This window comes from Malaclemys terrapin, chromosome 7, assembly GCF_027887155.1.
Source record: "Malaclemys terrapin pileata isolate rMalTer1 chromosome 7, rMalTer1.hap1, whole genome shotgun sequence".
NCBI lineage: Eukaryota > Metazoa > Chordata > Testudines > Emydidae > Malaclemys > Malaclemys terrapin.
The window spans coordinates 117,247,383-117,265,499 of record NC_071511.1 but is presented as its reverse complement, the minus strand read 5'-3'; the positions used below and the strand labels follow the sequence as shown (position 1 = coordinate 117,265,499).

General features: G+C 39.5%; 1 protein-coding gene across 30 annotated transcripts in view; it reads left to right on the top strand.

The window, feature by feature from the left end:
* The first annotated feature begins 1,086 nt into the window (after positions 1-1,086).
* Positions 1,087-18,117, top strand: part of TCF7L2 (transcription factor 7 like 2) — a 202,617-nt gene continuing 185,586 nt past the window's right edge. For all 30 annotated transcript variants that reach the window (XM_054034375.1, XM_054034367.1, XM_054034363.1 and 27 more), the window contains exons 1-3: positions 1,087-1,874; positions 2,161-2,227; positions 2,466-2,590. In XM_054034375.1, coding sequence (XP_053890350.1) covers positions 1,686-1,874; positions 2,161-2,227; positions 2,466-2,590 — 381 coding nt within the window. In that variant the 5' untranslated portion in view covers positions 1,087-1,685. The remainder of the gene's footprint in view (positions 1,875-2,160; positions 2,228-2,465; positions 2,591-18,117) is intronic.

Genomic DNA, 18,117 nt, shown 5'->3' with positions numbered 1-18,117 from the left:
TGCTGCCTCAAACCCTTGAACTGAATACCCTTTCGTTATGTCTTGAGCGGTCAATTACTCCCCGCCCCCCTCCCCCAATAATCTACATTTGGTAACTCATTTGCTGGCTGGTTTTGGGGACCATTCAGCTGGTCCTATTTATTCCAGTGGCTATGTCACTTTCAGTTTAATTTTCCTGTTGTGATGCTTACAAAGCCAACACAAAAAACTTTTCACCTCTCAAGACAGAGTCCTGGATCTCCCTCCTCTCTTGATCATTAACGTATCAATCACATTCCTTTTCCTCCAATTTTTTTCCCCCATTAAAGGTCAAAATAATAATATGCCTTACGCCAAAAATTCTTTTGGCGATATCTGCTCACTGAAGAGTTATCTTGCACATTTTAATCCAGTAGGACTATAATAATAATAATACATGCAAGAAGAAAACGCTGGGTAAGAAAAGGGGTTTATTTCATGATTATTTTAGTTTCTTACCTACAACGATTGGAAATAAAAAAAAAATCTTAACGGGTTTAAAAAAAAAACCACCAAAAAACAAACAAACAAAAAAAAAAACACCCCACAAGCAAAACACCTAACCACGCACAATAAAAATAATGTCACAGAAAATCTCTGAGAAATTGCACTTTTCCCCATGCATACAAATGCATAGTTAATCATCTCTGCTCTATAAAAGTTACTGCTTTGCAAACAGCAGACACAAGGGCAGGCATCTTTTCCTCTCTTCTTAACTCCTATATATTTTTCCCCCTTCTTGTGCAAATGTACTTCTGAAGTAGAGTGCAATTTTCTCCTCTCCCCCTTTGCATGTGTTTTGTTTTTCTTTGGGTCATTCCCTTACATTCCCTCCTCCCCCTTCATTGTCTCCCTTCAATCCAGTCCCTTTTTTTCCCCTAACACTCACTAAACTCTCTCTGGCTCTTGCCAAAAAGGATCATTGTTAGTTCTCCACTTCCCCACCCCCCTCCTCCTCCTCTCTCTCCCCTCGCTCATTCCCCAAACCTGTTTAGTTATGCACACGTCACCGGGGGAGCCCCCGCCCCCTCCTGCATCTCATTAAGTGCCTAGTGTGTTTCTCTCTCCCTGTCAATAATCCCGGATCCCAGACTTCTCCGTTCCTCCGGATTTCGATCCCCCTTTTTCTATCTGTCAATCAGCGCCGCCTTTGAACTGAAAAGCTCTCAGTCTAACTTCAACTCACTCAAACCCGAGCGGCACGGGCTCCCTATATCTGCGGCGTCTCCCCCCCTCTCCAGCTGACTTGTTGTTTGGTTTGTTTGTAATTTTTTTTAAAAAACAATTTCCCCCTCCCCCCGTCTATTTTTTTTTAATTATTATTATTCTCACATTGGGTGTGGGGTTGGTGCGCCCTTGGCACGCTGATCAGCTCCCTGGAAGGAAGGAAGAAAGAGAGAGAGAGGGGTGAAAAAAATCCAGAAGAAGAAGAAGAAACCCAAAGTCACTGGTGCAAAGAGGAAAGGAAAGACATTTCCCTCCCCTCCTCCTCCTTCTTTTTCCCCTCCCCAGGAGGAAACAGAGAAGGAGAAGAAGAAGAAGAAGAAGAAAAAACCCTTCACCTTGGACTTTTTTTTTCCCGGTGCAAACTTTTTTCATTTCTTTCCCCCCCCACCCCCCTTTCCCTTGTTGCAAAATTGCTGCTGGTGGGGTGAGCCGGCAGGAAAATGCCGCAGCTGAACGGCGGTGGAGGAGACGACTTGGGGGCCAACGATGAGCTGATCTCTTTCAAAGACGAAGGGGAGCAGGAGGAGAAGATCTCCGACAACTCCTCGGCAGAGCGGGATTTAGCGGATGTCAAGTCCTCCCTGGTCAATGAATCAGAAACGAATCAAAACAGCTCCTCAGACTCGGAGGTAAGGAGGGGGAATCCCCCCAAAATCCTCCCCCCCCCTTTGGCGGCGGGCAGAGGTGGGGGGCAGAGGGGAGTTGTGCTTTGCAACTGTGTTTAGGGGGCTAATCCTCAGACACAACTTGGGGAGGCGGGGGTGTTGTAATGTTGCTACAATGTTTGACTTTAAGTTTCCTCCATTGCACAAACTTGTAACTCTGTTTCTCTCTCTTTTCCCCCCCTCTCCACCTTTTTTGTGTCTCCCCCCTCCCCCAATCTTTCCTTTCTGGTCCCCCCCCCCCTCCTCCCAGGCGGAGAGGCGGCCTCCGCCTAGGTCCGAAACTTTCAGAGATAAATCGAGGGAAAGTTTAGAAGAAGGTGAGTACCACGAACCCCCCACCCCGCCCCCAAAGCGAGGAGCCCCCCAGCTCTGCGGGGCGGCCTGCCGAAGGAAGCCCAGTGCGGCCCCAGGGGCGCGCTGCTGTGCAGCTGGGCCGGCAGCACAACTTTGCCTGGGGGTGGGGGAGACACTTTCTAAACAAAGTTTTCCCCCCCTCTCTTTTTTTATCCCCCCTTTTTCACCCCTTCTCTCTCTCTTTCTGCCCCGCCATGTTAGCTGCGAAAAGGCAAGATGGAGGGTTGTTTAAGGGCCCACCATACCCTGGTTATCCTTTTATAATGATCCCAGACCTGACCAGCCCGTACCTCCCCAATGGATCGCTCTCTCCAACTGCAAGAACAGTAAGTGGCGCATCTACATCTCTCTATTTTAAACGCTCGTTCACTGCTAGGATTGTACATTTCCTTCCTCTCCCCCCCACCCAGCTCTAAGCCCCCTGCATGTCCTCCCCGCCCGTCCCCCTAGTCAGAAACTTTCCAAACTTTCATGGCTTTTGCAGAATGGGATTTGTTTACACTTCGCCATATTTTTTTTTTCTTTTTTACTTTCAGTTTTGCGTGGAGGTCTTTTCACCTCTCGATTCTCCCTTCTTTCAAAACATTATTAATCCCAGGCTGTGTTTTGGTTTCTTTTCTCATCAGCTGAATCTCAAATCTGATTTCTACAAAACTCTTTATTTGCCATGGTGAATGATCTGTTTTCTTCTGCCCTCTTCAGTGGCGTCTTGGTCTCTTCCCCCTCCCTTTTTTTTTTAACCTCCCCCTTAACCCTTTCCTTGCTGCAGAAGCTCTCTCAGATACTGATGTACCGTATTGGGAGTCACCAAGTTATATAGTTTCTTATCCTGTTTTGTAAAGACTAGAACGTTGTTGTTTTTTTTAAATTCCATTGCAAGTTGTCTGGCCTTTTCACTTTGGTTCAGCAATTTCTCTCTTTTTCTCTGTGTGTTTATGGCAAGTGTTTACACTTTTTTGGGGAACGGGAAGGTTATTGACATTTAATTGCAAACTCACATGCTTGATTAGTTTAAACTGAACAAACCTTGATCAGGGAGATGAATCCATCTCTTGAACGCTCACAGAAAAAGCCCATCCTTACCCGGAGCTAAACACACTGCTCTTATTTTGCAAGGGGAGAAAGACCTGAAGGAGTTCTTTCTTTATTTGTGTGTGGCTAAACTGAGTCCTGAAAGGAGTTAGAGCAGAGCACAGACCAGGACTGATACAATAAACAGAAACTGCCTTTTAAAAAATGAATACGTTAAACAAACCCCCACTTGGAAGTGCATTCTAGAAATAATAATCTTGCTGAAAATATGTGTGTGTGTGGATGAAGGGCCAGATTTTCTGGGTAAAAGAGAGAGTCTGTATGGAGGAGGAGGGAAGTAACTGTAGTTCAGATAGTGGGGTTCAATTAAACTTTGGGGTGTGATGGGGGTAGGTTTGTCTCTTGCTGCTGTTTCTCCTTTGGTGCTTTGTAGTATCACTAACTGTGCTGTATATCCCTATGTAACACACATCAAGACTAATTTTTTTTAAAGGAGGGGTTTTTAATTATGAATGGTAAACCCATGGGGAGTACAAAATGCTAAGAAGTGTTTGTTTACACTTGCCCAAGGTTGTCATTTTGCATTCTTTAGGTGCTTTTAAATCTGAAGGGTCCCCCACCATCACCATGTATCTATTTACACATTTTTTTGTAACACGAGAGAGCAATTTGAAATAACAGATCTACTGTTCAGTAGATGCTGAATCTGTGCTAATGGATTAAGTCTTGGACGATTCCAGTTTATCAGATCTACAAGTGTTTCAAAGCGTTAAAATATTAAACATCAGGTCAGGCTTGTTTTCACTCAGTAAAGTGGCAGTAGCAACCTAGATTAGTAAATATAGAGGGATCGAAATATGAAAAAAATATTTTTCTAGTTTTGCATGTATTTAAAGACGTGGTAGTATTTTACTTATTTTATTATGGTTATTATCTTGTAAGGCTGCTTTTCAAGTGCCATGGTTTCTCAGACTGTGGAAGAGGGTGACTGCAGTTTGTAATTTTAATGATTGGGGAGGGGAAAAGCATAGGCTGAATGCATTATATTTTGCTTCAAATATGGTTATGTATGTATTTTGTGTGGGCATGGCTTTTTAAAAAAAAAATTAAAATTCTGTAAGCGTTAGGTTCAAGATCTCAGAGTATTCCCCCAAAATTACTTTGTTCCAAATAGTTTTATATTGCAGTTTTTAAAAAAACTTATCATGCTTTCAGTATTCCAAGAATAGTTAGCTTAATTGAGGTATCACATTTGTTTTTTGTGTTCTGATTTTTTTTCAAAAATATTTTTGTTACAACAGACATAATTCCTGATTACATTTATTTGTCACCTTCTTTTTTCTCGTTAGAACCTAAAGATATGGATCATTTAGTAGTTACCTTTAATGGAAATATTCCTTCCCTTCTCCCTACATTTAAAAAGGCCTTCATAAGAATGTTCTATTTGTATGAATTAAAGGTATTGTATAAAAGATTACATGTTATTTTATTGTTGACATAGCAGGTGGCCTTGTAGTGTGTTATCAGATGGATTCTAAAAGGGATATTTCCACTCTCAGTAGGCAATTTTATTATTTGCACATCAGGAACCACAAACCTTTTCATATCTTCACCTTTTTTTCTTTCACATTCTGCATGTCTCCGTGTTTGCTTACCACTTAATTATGGTCTGAAAAAATTAAAGTTATTCATTTAGGCCTGAAAGCAGAATAATTTAAAGATTAAGCAGGATAGATGTTGTCTGACATACTGTATGTTCTAGGTGTATTCTTGACATCTACTAAACCAGCTTTGAATCCCAAACCAGCTAGATTTTAGTTTTAAATGCAAGTTGGAAATGTATAGAAAATTCTGCATAGTTATTATTTAATATATAAAAAATACATCTTGTGTAGACTTCTAATACCCTATCCTTTACATTTTCAGAGAGTATAAGGTAAAAAGGTGATGTAGTTGTGTAGCATATATTTTTTTTCTTTTTTTGTTGCTGCTGTTGTGGTTTGTTCATTTATTTTGGTTTAGCAGAATTGTTGTTAATTTTAAATGTATCTGCAGCTGTCTGTTGTTCAAAAGCAAACTCCTGAGAACACTGATTTCTTCTTTTCTGTTTTAAGAACGTAAAGAATTATGAAGTATTATTAAATCTGCTTATGATGAATAATACATTATCTCAAGAATAATGCTTTAATTGTTGAAGACTCCATAAAGCTTGATAGTAATAATTTTATTTTAAAATGACAAAGATTTTTCTGTATAGTGTTAATTTTGTTTTTGATAGATTAATGTTGGATGGCTTTTAAGAATACAGATACGCATTAAGGAGAGATCTAGTCAAATAGAAATGCAGTAATGTATCTGAGAATCTCTGTCTCGCATATACTTGAAGAGGGACTGAGTTAGCTGGCTATTAGGAATAATAAAGGAAATAGTTTTCATTTCAAAGTTTAAAAACAAAGAAGTTGTATTTAATTTGAAACCTGCATTTAGTGTTTTAATTCATGTTTTCAACCAGCAAATAGAAATATTTTGTTAAGAATATTTACCAGCAGATTTTTCATATTTTTATCAGTGCTGTTGCATCTTCCTTTGCCCTAAATTGTTTGCTTTCCAAGTGAGAGATTTGTTACTAGATTGCACATAAGGCAGCATCTTGTGTTCATGTCTGAATTTTGAATGCTTGGAACAGCAAAATATGAGAGCAGCCCATTCACTAAGGTTTTACCTTCAGTAAAGGAAACTTTAAAAATAAATAAATAACAGACTTGAAAAATGGATGTTTTCCTTTATCTACTGAATCAAACATAATCCTTTCTAATACAAAAGAGGTAGACGCCGAAGTGTGAAGGGTTAATGGTGGTCCTTTTTTCCCCCTTGAATTGTTTTGACAACACTTTTCAAAGTGTGACATTCCAAGCCCCCTGCAATACAATGTAATATTACTGTAATTACACAGGTCATTACATTTTAAATAGAGAACAATAAAATGCTTATCGGTACTGAAAAAGAACAGGTGTTCTTGCCCTTCTTTTGGTATTTATGCTAATTGTTTTTCATCTCCTTCAGAAATATTTATGGCTAGGCATGTTAAGATTTCAGTTTCGATATGATAGTATTAATTCTGTACTAATCTTAATGGTTGAGGTTTAATGTCTGCAATATGGATTATGGTATTAACATCCACCAACTAGTTTAATAATGTAGATATAACTTAATATGTCAGCACTTTAGTGCTCTATGATACTTAGCATTCAGGGATGTGCATTATTCATTTTTTTTTAAAATGGACATGTTTTTAATAAAGTTTCTGGAATTGTGTAGAAACATGCTATTATATAAGAATTGATGGTCCTGTGGTATAAATTGGTTGGAACGTACAATATGAAACTTCTGAATGCTTAAGTAGGTAGATTGTTAATTCTGCAGCAGAGTGAATCAGTGTTGGTGGGATACAATGGTAAATAGTCTGGATTCTGTTAATTTTTTTCCATAAAGAATCTGAATGTCCCTGATATAATTTCATTTTAGAGAAAATGCACCATTGGTTGGTCAGCCAGCTTCTCTCTGAAGGGGCTATGAAAAATAGTTATAGCAAAGTTTCATGTTTCTGGGAGCTTGCAAAACAATATAATACAGTACTGTTACTTGAGTGTACAGGATAATTGCAGTACTGCACTTCATTAAAAATAATATTTGCTTTGGAAATTGAACATTTTAATAGGTGCACCAGTGGCTGATCTGTACTTGAAAAATTACAGTAGATGCCTTTCCAGCTTTTGAATGTATTCATACATTAACTGGTGTTGGATTTTTTTTCTATTCTTTTCTCTCTTTTTGCTTTTGCTTTTTGTTTTCTTCAAACACAAAAATATATGTAGGTTAATCAGTTAAAAAATATGGTGCAGCTTTCACTGAAGATTGTAAACCAGAGTTCAGGTAAAGAAGTGTTTTACATTTGTCAGATTTTCATGACTGGGTTTCAAAATCAGATTAAAAATGCCTTGTAGAGAAAGGACAGCTGCAGATTTTTTGGGTGGACGTGAGTTTCTATGCCATGACTAAAACTCTGAGGACCTTTTCCCAGCTGTCTGGGAGTTATGTGGAAGTTGGATTATTGGCAGTTAAGCATGAGACAACCTGGATTTAGCAAATGCTCTCCTACACAGGAAGTAGATGACATTATAGTGGGGGAAGGGAGGAGATTCTTGTGCAGACAGAAGCAGGCAAGAAATAATATGCTGCTTCCCACCATCTCCTCGCCCCTCCCAACTTCAAAACAAGTGCTTGCTTATATATAAAATGTATTTGCTATATATATATATATAATATAGTGTGTGTATGTGTGTGTACGTACATTTTTTCCCCATGGTTTGTACGTGAATAGGATATTATCCCCCCTACACTGTAACTGTTGTGAGAACTTTTGTTTCATGGTGTTGTTTGTAGGATTAGAGAGAAGTTTAGAGGTGTGTGTTTCTTTAGGTATTAAATTACTGTAAATATGCAAGTAAACCTTAAACTTGGGTTCATAATTGGGCAGGTTTGTGAAGGAAATGGTTAATTTTACAACCAAAGGCAAACTTGCACCTCGACAGGTCTGCTGAAAGAAATGTGCCACAGTCATTTGCTGGCAAGCAGCACAGGGTCATAAATCCACAGGGTTTATTTACAGCCTATAACACTTATGAATGTTAAGATATTTGACGCCACGCTGGCCTTATAATATCCAAGGTCCACAGACACTGGCAGTGGGTCAAATTTCTTTCACTAATTATAAGCAATGAGACATTGGGGGGTGGGGGTGGAAATCATGAAAACCCCAAAAAGCTAAGAATATTGCACTCCTCCTCCTAACTGCAGGTTTGTGTTTTTGCTTTTTACGTAGGATATAGTTAAGTTTATAATTAACACTTGGAGTGCAGAAAAATTCGAGAGCAATTCTAAACAATGCGGACAGCCAAATTAAAAAAAAAAAAAAAAGTTACTACAGCTTGCATCCTTTATGAACACACTGACAGTATTGTGTAGTGTATCTAGATACCAATCCAACAAAATATTTCCCAGAATACTTAAAGAAACTTGATACCTGGAACTGCCTTTTAATTTATTGATGTACCACTGAGCTGGAAAAAGAAAAATCACATGCCAGGATTAATGCACAAGTTAAATGCATCTTGGAAACGTGCATTATTAGCCTGATTTTTTTTTAAAGGTGTTTGGATAAGACTTCGGTAAAAAGCTATATTGTGTGAAAACACACACAGAGTACAGCAGTTAAGATCGTCAGCTTTGAAACAATAGTTGGATGAAAAAGGTTTTATGTGCTTCAAGAAGGAAAAATCTGAGTTTGCAGGGAAGAAAGTGTCGGGGGTGGGGGGCACTGGAAGTAGTGTTTGGGAGAAGAAAACGGTATCTGAGGAAGTGTAGAGAATCCACAGGCCAGGGGAGGGTTATTAGATGATTAAGAGAGAATGCTAAAGTGCAGAGAGAAATGTTACAGACTTGAAAAACGTATTTGGGTGAATGACTGAAGGGGAAATTGGGGAGCTAGGAATTGATTCTTAAGTGTCAAAGTCTTGGGGGGGACAGGGAAAAACATTTTCTTCACGCAGTAAAGCTTGTTGTTCACGGCTCACTCTTGATTAAACATGCTTTCCTGGAGTGGGCAGTTAAAATTTAAGTGCTTCTCTCTTGCCTGTATGTTGTGTGTGTTTTAAACCAGACAACATGATTAATAATCTGTGCCTAGGTATTAATCTAGTTTTAATTTCTCTAGCAGTTTCTTGATTTCAGCATCCCCATAGATTACTGTCACATCCAGATCACAGATACCAGGGGACAAGCTGGGAGAGTGGGGGAGAAAAAGACTAAGAAATCAACTCTTGTTCTCCATATGGGTTTCGTCTACAAATCATGTAAATCCTGACTCTTATTAAAAAAAAAAAAAAAAAAAAAAAAAAAAAGGTGGTGGAGGGGGGGGCTGTCATTGTACTTTCCACAAATAAATGTACAGGCAGTTTAGTTGAAGGCTTTATGCATTTTCCTAGTCAATGGAATGCTGTAACTTATTAGCCTCTGGGGATAAATATGAATCCCTTAACACCACATTACAAAGATGGTGTGGTAGTACCTTTTTAACAGGTTATCAACAGTGATGTTTTTTCATTTCCCAGGATACTTCACCCCTCCCTCCTCATCTAATTCCATGCTGGCAATTCCATCCATTCTAGTTTATTCTTTTGTTTTAGGCAGGCTAAAGCCTTGACCCTTATTCTTCTTGGGGTCATACACAGGCAACCGGGTTGGGCCAGTGCTGAATGAGTTAAGTTGCTAGCTAAAGTTTGGCTTCATGAAAATAAATTTGAGGCCTGGTAGGCATTAGCAGGGCACAGCACATTTACAGAGCTTAATTAGTACGAACTGTAATTGTTCATGGGCTGCCAGAAGGAGTAATGTTCAGGAAAAGTGGAGTCGTTCTTTTGCAGTCTTCAGTTTTAAAACGATAAATCACTTGCATATTTGTGCAGTGATTCAAATGGAGCTGAGACCTCTCCATCTCAACATGTGGTAAATTGTAAAGTCAATGAATTGCAGATGTAGGGGACAGCCAGATGCTCGAAGAAAATGCAGAATGAATGGGCAAGAGTAACACTGTAAATATGGACTGAGGGGATAACTGGGTTTCGGCTTGCTGTGCCAATTATGATGCACTAAAAACATCAGTAATTTTGTTCTAATCAATTTAAAGTTTCCTTAAACTAAACACAGGGGTACTGCGTGACTTCACTGGAGGTGTTTTAGTAATACTGAATAACAATGGGATTTCTGTGGAAACACACATGACAGCCAGATTAATTCCAATTAATTCATTATGAGTAGCGTTAGAGTTGTTCCTAAATGAATTAGTAATGATTGGACACTTTGAAATGATGCTGCAGCCACTTTTTAATGAGAGATGTTGTGGTAGAGAATGTCTTTGCATTCTAGTTGGGAGTACGCTGGGAAAGCTATAGTGAGTTCTGCATTTCTTATCCACTCAGAAGTCCCATCAACTTCAGTGGGACTTCCTGGCTTCAGGAGCAATGTAGCATGAAACCCATAATCTGTACAGTTCATTCTGAACAGCTTTCTGATACAGAAAACATGTATCCCTCTTTCAGTTATTAATGGAAGACTGTCTTACCTCTGCCTGATCCAGAGACCACTGAGATCAGTGAAAAGTCTCCCATTGATTTCAACAGGCTTTGGACCATGCCCTGTATGTCCTGACCTGACTTCAAAGTTTTGTAAAAAGCTGTAAAAAGATTTTATTTTTTTTTTCAAACGAATGACCCTTCCTATAGTGCCTGGTCACTGATTTTTAATATTTTAGATTCCTACAGGTATTTTATAAATAAATAACACAACTATTGGGGCGTGATTCTGCAATAATGGTACATTGAAACCCAGGGCCCTCACCCCAAGGAAGGCTCCCAGTGATTGCAGGGCCTGCTTTGAGGCCACCTTGTCAGTCAATACTGCCTTTCCGGTGTGAGTAGGTGGATTTGTATGGAAGTTGTAAAAGTTAATGATTGTTCTCTGACTCACAAGCTGCTGGTTTTAGTTTGAGGGGAAAAAAATTAATGACAGTAAATGATGGAAATTATAGGAGACAAGTAGGCCTTGGTGAGAGGAAAAATATATTTGCGTTGTTAAAATGTTTTTGCTTCTTGCTGAAAGAAGCGCAAGGACAGGAGATCTGAGGATAGTTTCTCTTTTGTTGTCACATGCTTAGGGTGCTGAATTCTTTCAGGCACATGGTCAGACATTTAAATTGAATTCTTAGATGCCTGTCCATGTGGATGTTAAAGATCCCATGGCAATTTTTTTTTTTTTGAAATGGGTAGGAGATAATCCTTGTGTCTTGGCGAACAGTTTCCTCTGCTCAGTAAAACAGATGATTTTAATGCCCAAGGCTCTGTGGGAAGTACTGTTGAATGCATAATGGCTGCCATGTTTGACTACACAGTCTCTGTTTTACCAGTGTCTAACTTAGTGCTTTGTAAAGCTCTCTAGAGTGCCTAGGGTGTGAAAGGTGCTATAAAAGCCAAAATCCTGGTCTGTCTTTTAGTTCCACTCCGGTCGGTGCTGCAGTTGAAACTTCCAAAAAGAGAGGGCTCCTCAGAAAAATACCAAATTGAAAATACTGCAGAGTACAATGTTTTGGCATGTGTGAATTTTAGAAACAAACAGTAGAAACAAAACACCTCCAACTTTGAAGAGATGCTTCACAGCCACAAATAAAAAAAAAGGGTCCAGCACCCATGTGAGTCATCAGCTCCCCAGTTTATATCAGATCAGTTGTTCCAGGATATGGCCATGTCTATGCTAGGGACAAGTAACTAAATCTGTTTTAAAATCCTATCTAGTTGAACTGGTGCAAACTCCTAATGAAGTTGTTCTTGAACTAGTTTAACTCTGCTTAAATTGGTTTAGCTTGGGTCGATAACTTATATAGATAAGCAAGGGTTAAACTGGTTTAAGAGCATCTACATTACAGGCTTGCTTTGGTTGAATTAGTATTGGTGTGGATAGGGCAATGGGTTTCAAACTTTTTGTATTGGTGACCCCTTTCACACAGCAGGCCTCTGAATGTAATCCCCCCCCTTATAAATTAAACCTGAGGGGTGGGGGAATATAATGGGGGGGTCAGGACTGTCAGCCCCACAGAGCTGACCGGCTCAGGACCCCCATGTACCCACCTTGTGACCCCGAGGGGTCACGACCCCCAGTTTGAGAACCAACGGAGTAGGGTTTATGTGCAGCATTACATATAGAAAGCTGCATTGGTGAGTTCCCAGACTCAACAAAGGACTACTGAAAGGTTGTGGGTGGTTTGTATGTTTTAAATATTTACTGGTATAAAGAATCCCATGAGAAGATGTAACCTTGAACGAACATATCAGAAGAATAAGATGGTAGCCAGACTGGCTACCTTTTTGTTTGCCTTGAGAAGTAGAGGAGAGATTCTTTTCTCCATGTGTGTCTTTGTCTAAAGGTATGAATTATTGTTCCATGTCTGGATGCCAAGTTGTTGTGTGTGTGTGTTGTTTTTATTTTAAACTGAGCATTTTAGTTTACTTCTCCCCTTTGCCCAAGCCCTCCCCGTATTTCCCCCCCCCAAAATAAAACTAAGAGTTTTTTGTATTTATACAAGAAACAGAGGGGTGTTAAATAGAGAAATCATGTTTTTTATGGGAGTTAGCCAAGCACATAACTTTTGTAGTAGCCAAAAATATAATTGTATAAAGAAAAATACATTGCCCCATAAAGGATATTTATCTGCATAAGGACAAAATATCTTCATAATCCATAGACCATCAAAGATGGGATGCCTAATTTATTTATTCATTTTTGGGGAGTATATTTTGCCTTCAACTGTTGCTTACTTGTGGCAGTTAATTGTACTTTGTCTTTAACTTCAACTCATTTTTTAAAAATGTGAATGTCTATGAAAACTAAACCAAAAGTGGAATTGGATGAATGAAAATGGAATTTGGAATCGTTACAGCTTTGTTAATATATTTGTAATGTGATTATCTGCCTGGTTACATGTGCATGTCTGTGTTTATGTGTGATATATATTCTTCTAGTATGTATACTTTGTTATCAGGTGTCTATCCAATTTTAATTGACAATATAAGATTCCTGTGGTTACCCTGTGCACAGATTGCTTTGGGGCTCTACAGGGTTTGTGGGAAGAAAAGATTCGACAAGTTTCCATTAAGCTCTGAATCGGGCAATTGGAAAAGAGGAGAATGAAATGAGCTGAAAAGAGGAACAACTTGTTAATGTTGCATTCTGTGCTTGGAACGAGAAACCTCTTTTAGACAAGAGTGGTTCTCAGGCCAAGAATTTCAAACTCGGAGAGAAACCTGCCCAGAACACAAAAGTTGTTTGAACGGGGTGCAGAATTGTCACAGTAATTAGAGCAATCTCCGTTTACTGAGTGGCAGCTTTTATAAAGGACAGGGGATAAAGGGTTCAAATTCATCTTTCTCTCTGTGATTCACTTTTGATGAACTGCTTCTGTGTATGTGAAGGAGTGTGTGCGTGTGTGGCCACATTTTCGACTACTCATCATTAAATTGTCCTTGTTTTATATGAACCCAAGAGTTGATTTGTTTTTTTCCTCTAGTGACAATTCCAGGCATTATGCTTTATCTTGCATTGGTATTCTAATTGGACTGATATATTGTACTAGGGTGATACTGACTGAAATTTGTCTCTGCTTTGCCTTAGGAACAAACGTATTTCTTAGTCAGTATGCATCATTTTATACCCAGTGCTGCAATTTCTGACTCTGGCAAACAGTCTTTTTAAGCAGACTTTTAATGCAAAAAGTCATTAACTTGAATAGGACTGCTTGCTTGCAGGAGCAAGGATTGTTTGCACCAGTGGTGGGGCTAGTCCCTTAAAGTTTTTCATCTAGTCAGTCTGGAGTTATGGAAGTCAGTCTGGAGTTATGGAAGTCAGTCTGGAGTTTTGCTATTGATCTCAATGGGAGAAGGATCTGGCCCATTGGCTGCATGAGGTTGGGTCTTGGGAATAAGTCCAATAATTTGTTACAGATTGTTTTTTAATTGTTGTTTGGATTCTGGTAGTACCGAGGCCTCAATCCGGGTTCCGTTGTGTCAGGCACTGTTCAGACACACGTGGAGAATGGATAGCTTATTCGGCAATGTGAATGTTAGTAACAGGAAGAAAAGATTAAGAGTCAGTGGGAGTTAAGTTAGGCCTGCCCCGAAGAATTAGATTGACCTAGCTTAGGGCTGTGAAAAATTTCACACCCGTAGCTGGGTTGACCTACTGTAAATGCACGTAGGCCGGTGGAAGAATTCTTCCTTCCATGGAATTCTTCTATTGACCTACCTACTGCCTCTCAGAGAGGTGGCTTAATTGCATTTATGGGGGAAAAATCCTTCTGTTGATGTAGGAAGTGTCTATGCTTATGGCTGTAGCTGCTGCATTGTTGGCATACCCTAAGTTGCTTCGTGACTTTTGAAAATTTTACCTTAAATGCGTAAATGATACAGATGTATCCCTGTTCGCATTTTATTTGTTGTTACTGCTTTAGCCTGAGCTTCAGCAGAGCCTTTTTTAAAATCGTGCAGGGATCTGTCATTGTAGTTCGTAATCTTTCCAGGGTAGAGAGCTTTTTCTAATTATTTATGTGATACTGCTTTTGGGTGCTGTATAACTTAAATAACTCAGTCTTGCCCCCTTCTTCCATCATTGTCCCCAAATACACAGGTGAACCTATACACACAAAAAACCTTTGCCCGATCTCTTGCTCTGTAACCCTGTTCCCCCAACTTTAAATTCCACCTCCAGGAGAGGGGTGTGGAGACTAGCCAGGCAGGGTGGGAATGGAGTGGGCACACATTTTCCTTTCCCCCTTCCAGCTCTGCAGAGATTCCCAGGAAGAGATAATACAGCCTTTTCAACGGAGCATTTTTTTGGAGCGGTGGGAGATCTGGGGGCATCCACAAGGAAGTTGGGGGACAAAGGAGCCAATCTTGCCTCTCTTACTTTTGGGGAGGGATAGCTCAGTGGTTTGAGCATTGGCCTGCTAAACCCAGGGTTGTGGGTTCAGTCCTTGAGGGGGCCATTTAGGGAACTGGGGTAAAAAATTCTGTCTGGGGATTGGTCCTGCTTTGAGCAGGGGCTTGGACTAGATGAACTCCTGAGCTCCCTTCCAACCCTGATATTCTATGATTCTAATGGGATTTCTCATGTGAGATAAAGTCAGTGGATTAGCAGCCCAACCCCTTATTCATGTGAATAAAGTATTTGATTACTACATTCCAGGACCTACATCAGATCAGGACCTAGGTACACCTTCAAGTAGAGAAGAGTAGAATACTTGTAACTAAATCCAGAATTTCTTGACATAAGACACTTGTCACATTTCATTGGAAACGGAAAATAGGCCAATTACCCCGAAAAGAAACTGACTAATGTATATACAGGGGTTTTATTAAGCAAAATCTGGCATTTTCCATTGGAAATGGACCAGTTTTTAGGTAGACCCTGGACCCATTTCTTAGCAAAATCAGATTTGTTATTTTGAACAAAGGCAGCATTTTTGCATCAAAAGGTTGTGAAAACTTGTTCATGTGCAGGTTCTCAGTGTGAAAACAGCTGCTCTGTCCAGCCTGTGAAAGGATAGTGCCTGGATTTCTGAATGCAGTTCCTCTCAAAGCAAATGCTTTTTTCTCTTCACTTTTTGTAGCACTCTGCTTGTCTATGCCTTTGGTAATATGAATCTAGAGATTTTAACATTTCCAAGGTAAAGTACGCACAAGGGGAATTTCCTTTGGAATTTCATGCAGGGAATAGGTGATCCTGGTAATTGTGCTCATTTGCTCACTCGTTGTCATGACCTGTATAAGTAATTATACATTCTACTACATAAGATCTATAATATAATTTAGTCTAAAACATGTGCTACCCCCTAAGGCAGTTAAGATGTGCCTGCCAGCCTGAAAGTCCTCAATATGCATGGGTCCAATTATCAAAAACATGGCATTTATTTGGATATACCTGTTGCAATTTACTGGCCTCTATTAATGCTGCTTTCCTGCACCCAATCCCTTGTGTTTTATAATCTGATAATTTCTCTGTAATGGCTGGCTTCTTCAGTTACATATGTACTGTAGTAATTCTGCGTCCCTCAGGGTAACTTGATATCTTATATTTGGTTACTGAATAGCCTTCCCTTTACTTTGGATTACTATGGTCATTTTAAACCTAGTAACAAATAATATGTGAAGTTTCAGAGTAACAGCCGTGTTAGTCTGTATCCGCAAAAAGAAGAACAGGAGTACTTGTGGCACCTTAGAGACTAACAAATTTATTAGAGCATAAGCTTTCGTGGACTACAGCCCACTTCTTCGGATGCATCCGAAGAAGTGGGCTGTAGTCCACGAAAGCTTATGCTCTAATAAATTTGTTAGTCTCTAAGGTGCCACAAGTACTCCTGTTCTTCTTTTTGCAAATAATATGTGCATCTGCAATCAATGCCATGGCTCCATTTAGATATGGAAGGAGGAAGCGGATGTCTTCTCTTCATAAACTGCTTGAGAGGTGGTCCTGTAGTTTGTGACGACAGCAGAAAGCTTTTATTTGATTTTTTTTTTTTTTTTTTTTACAGTTCTTCATTCAGTTGCAAAGCATGTTACGCAGCCTGTAAAAGCAGCCTTTGCTTGCAATTCACGTGGTGATTCAGTGCGACAGAGCCCCTACTCATCAACTACATCAACTAGCATGATCAGTATTGTTTCACAGTCTTGCTTTTCTGCCTGTTTTGGGGATTTTTTTTTTTAATGTGTGGCAGTAAGTAGTTTTAAGGTAAATAAGATGCTTCTCTTCAGGGGAGTTCATCTCACATGTATGGTCCTAATCCTGCAAAGACTCACACATGTGTTTAACTTTACTCACCTGAATACTCAGTGGGATGCTCACATGGGTAAAGTTAAGCACGAGCATAAGTGTTAGCAGGATCAGGGCCTAAGTATGTAATCGTGGGGGTAAGGAGGATGGGGGGGTGGGGCAAGGACCAAAGGGTATACAAAAGAGATGCTGAGAACAAGGGGCATATGTTTGTCATCTTAACTTCCTGCAATCATGTTAAAGTACAGTCCTATCTGAAGAACAGCACTGTAAAAATGAAACCTTATTACATGACACGTCTGTTCTTTGTGCCATTTAGCATCTGCTAACTTGGGTAATTTAGAGCCAGATTTTTAAAGGTTTCACGGAGTTAAAGGACAGAAAGGACCATCAAATCTAGTCTGACCCTCCTGTATGTCACAGGCCACTAAATTTCACCCAGCTACCCCTATATTAAGCCAAAAGATATTTGTTTAGACCAAAACATTTCAGTCCTCAGGAAATGAAAATACCACAGGAAGAGAACAGGAGAGACCAATACTTGAGTCCCCTGCAGCGGCCCTGATTTCAAGGGGAATTAGGAGCCCACTAGTGAAAATCCCACTAGGTGCCTGTCTCCATCTTCAGGTGCCTAAATACCTTGTAAAATCTATTTTTACTGCTACTTGCTCCAGTAACACTCCAGTGAATTGGATTTTGTTTCTTCTTTGTCAGTTAGATGAATTGTTTGTTAAATTTCAATTACAGGGTGTGTCAGTTACACCTGTACAAACCCACAGGCATAATTAAGGGCATAGTCTGGGGTTTCACAGGTCTAACTGAGGCCAAAATTTGGATTTCAGGGTCTTCTATTACTAGGTGTGAGGGAGTGAGTGTGAGAAGGAAAGAATCCAGCTTGATTTTTAGATCCCAGGTTAAAATTGCATGGCAGACAGTTGGGGAAGGAGGAAAAGAGGAAATTCATTTTAAGTACATTTGAAATGGAAACAGAAAAGAAATAAACATTAGATAACTCCTCCACGTGCCTTTTTTTTTTTTTTTTTTTTTTTTTTTTTTTTTTTTTTGCAGAGTCACTCTTCAGAGTAAACCACACAGAAATAGTGTTAAAAATTTGTGGCTTGATTGTCTTAGTGTTCTGGTTTAATTATGACTCATTTTTGTATGAACCGAAAGTGTTGGAATAGAACGGCAGTTTATTCTGACCTAAACAGAAGTCAGTGTCATGAACACCAGATTTAAACTGAGTAAACACGATGAGAATTTGGCCATCAACTGTTTTCATGGAAATCAATAGCACAACTCCCGTTGGTTCCAGTGGGGACAAAATCAAGTCCTTTGGCTCCTAGCTAAGGCATTTTTTCATTGCCTCAAATCAAAAGGGACTTATGTA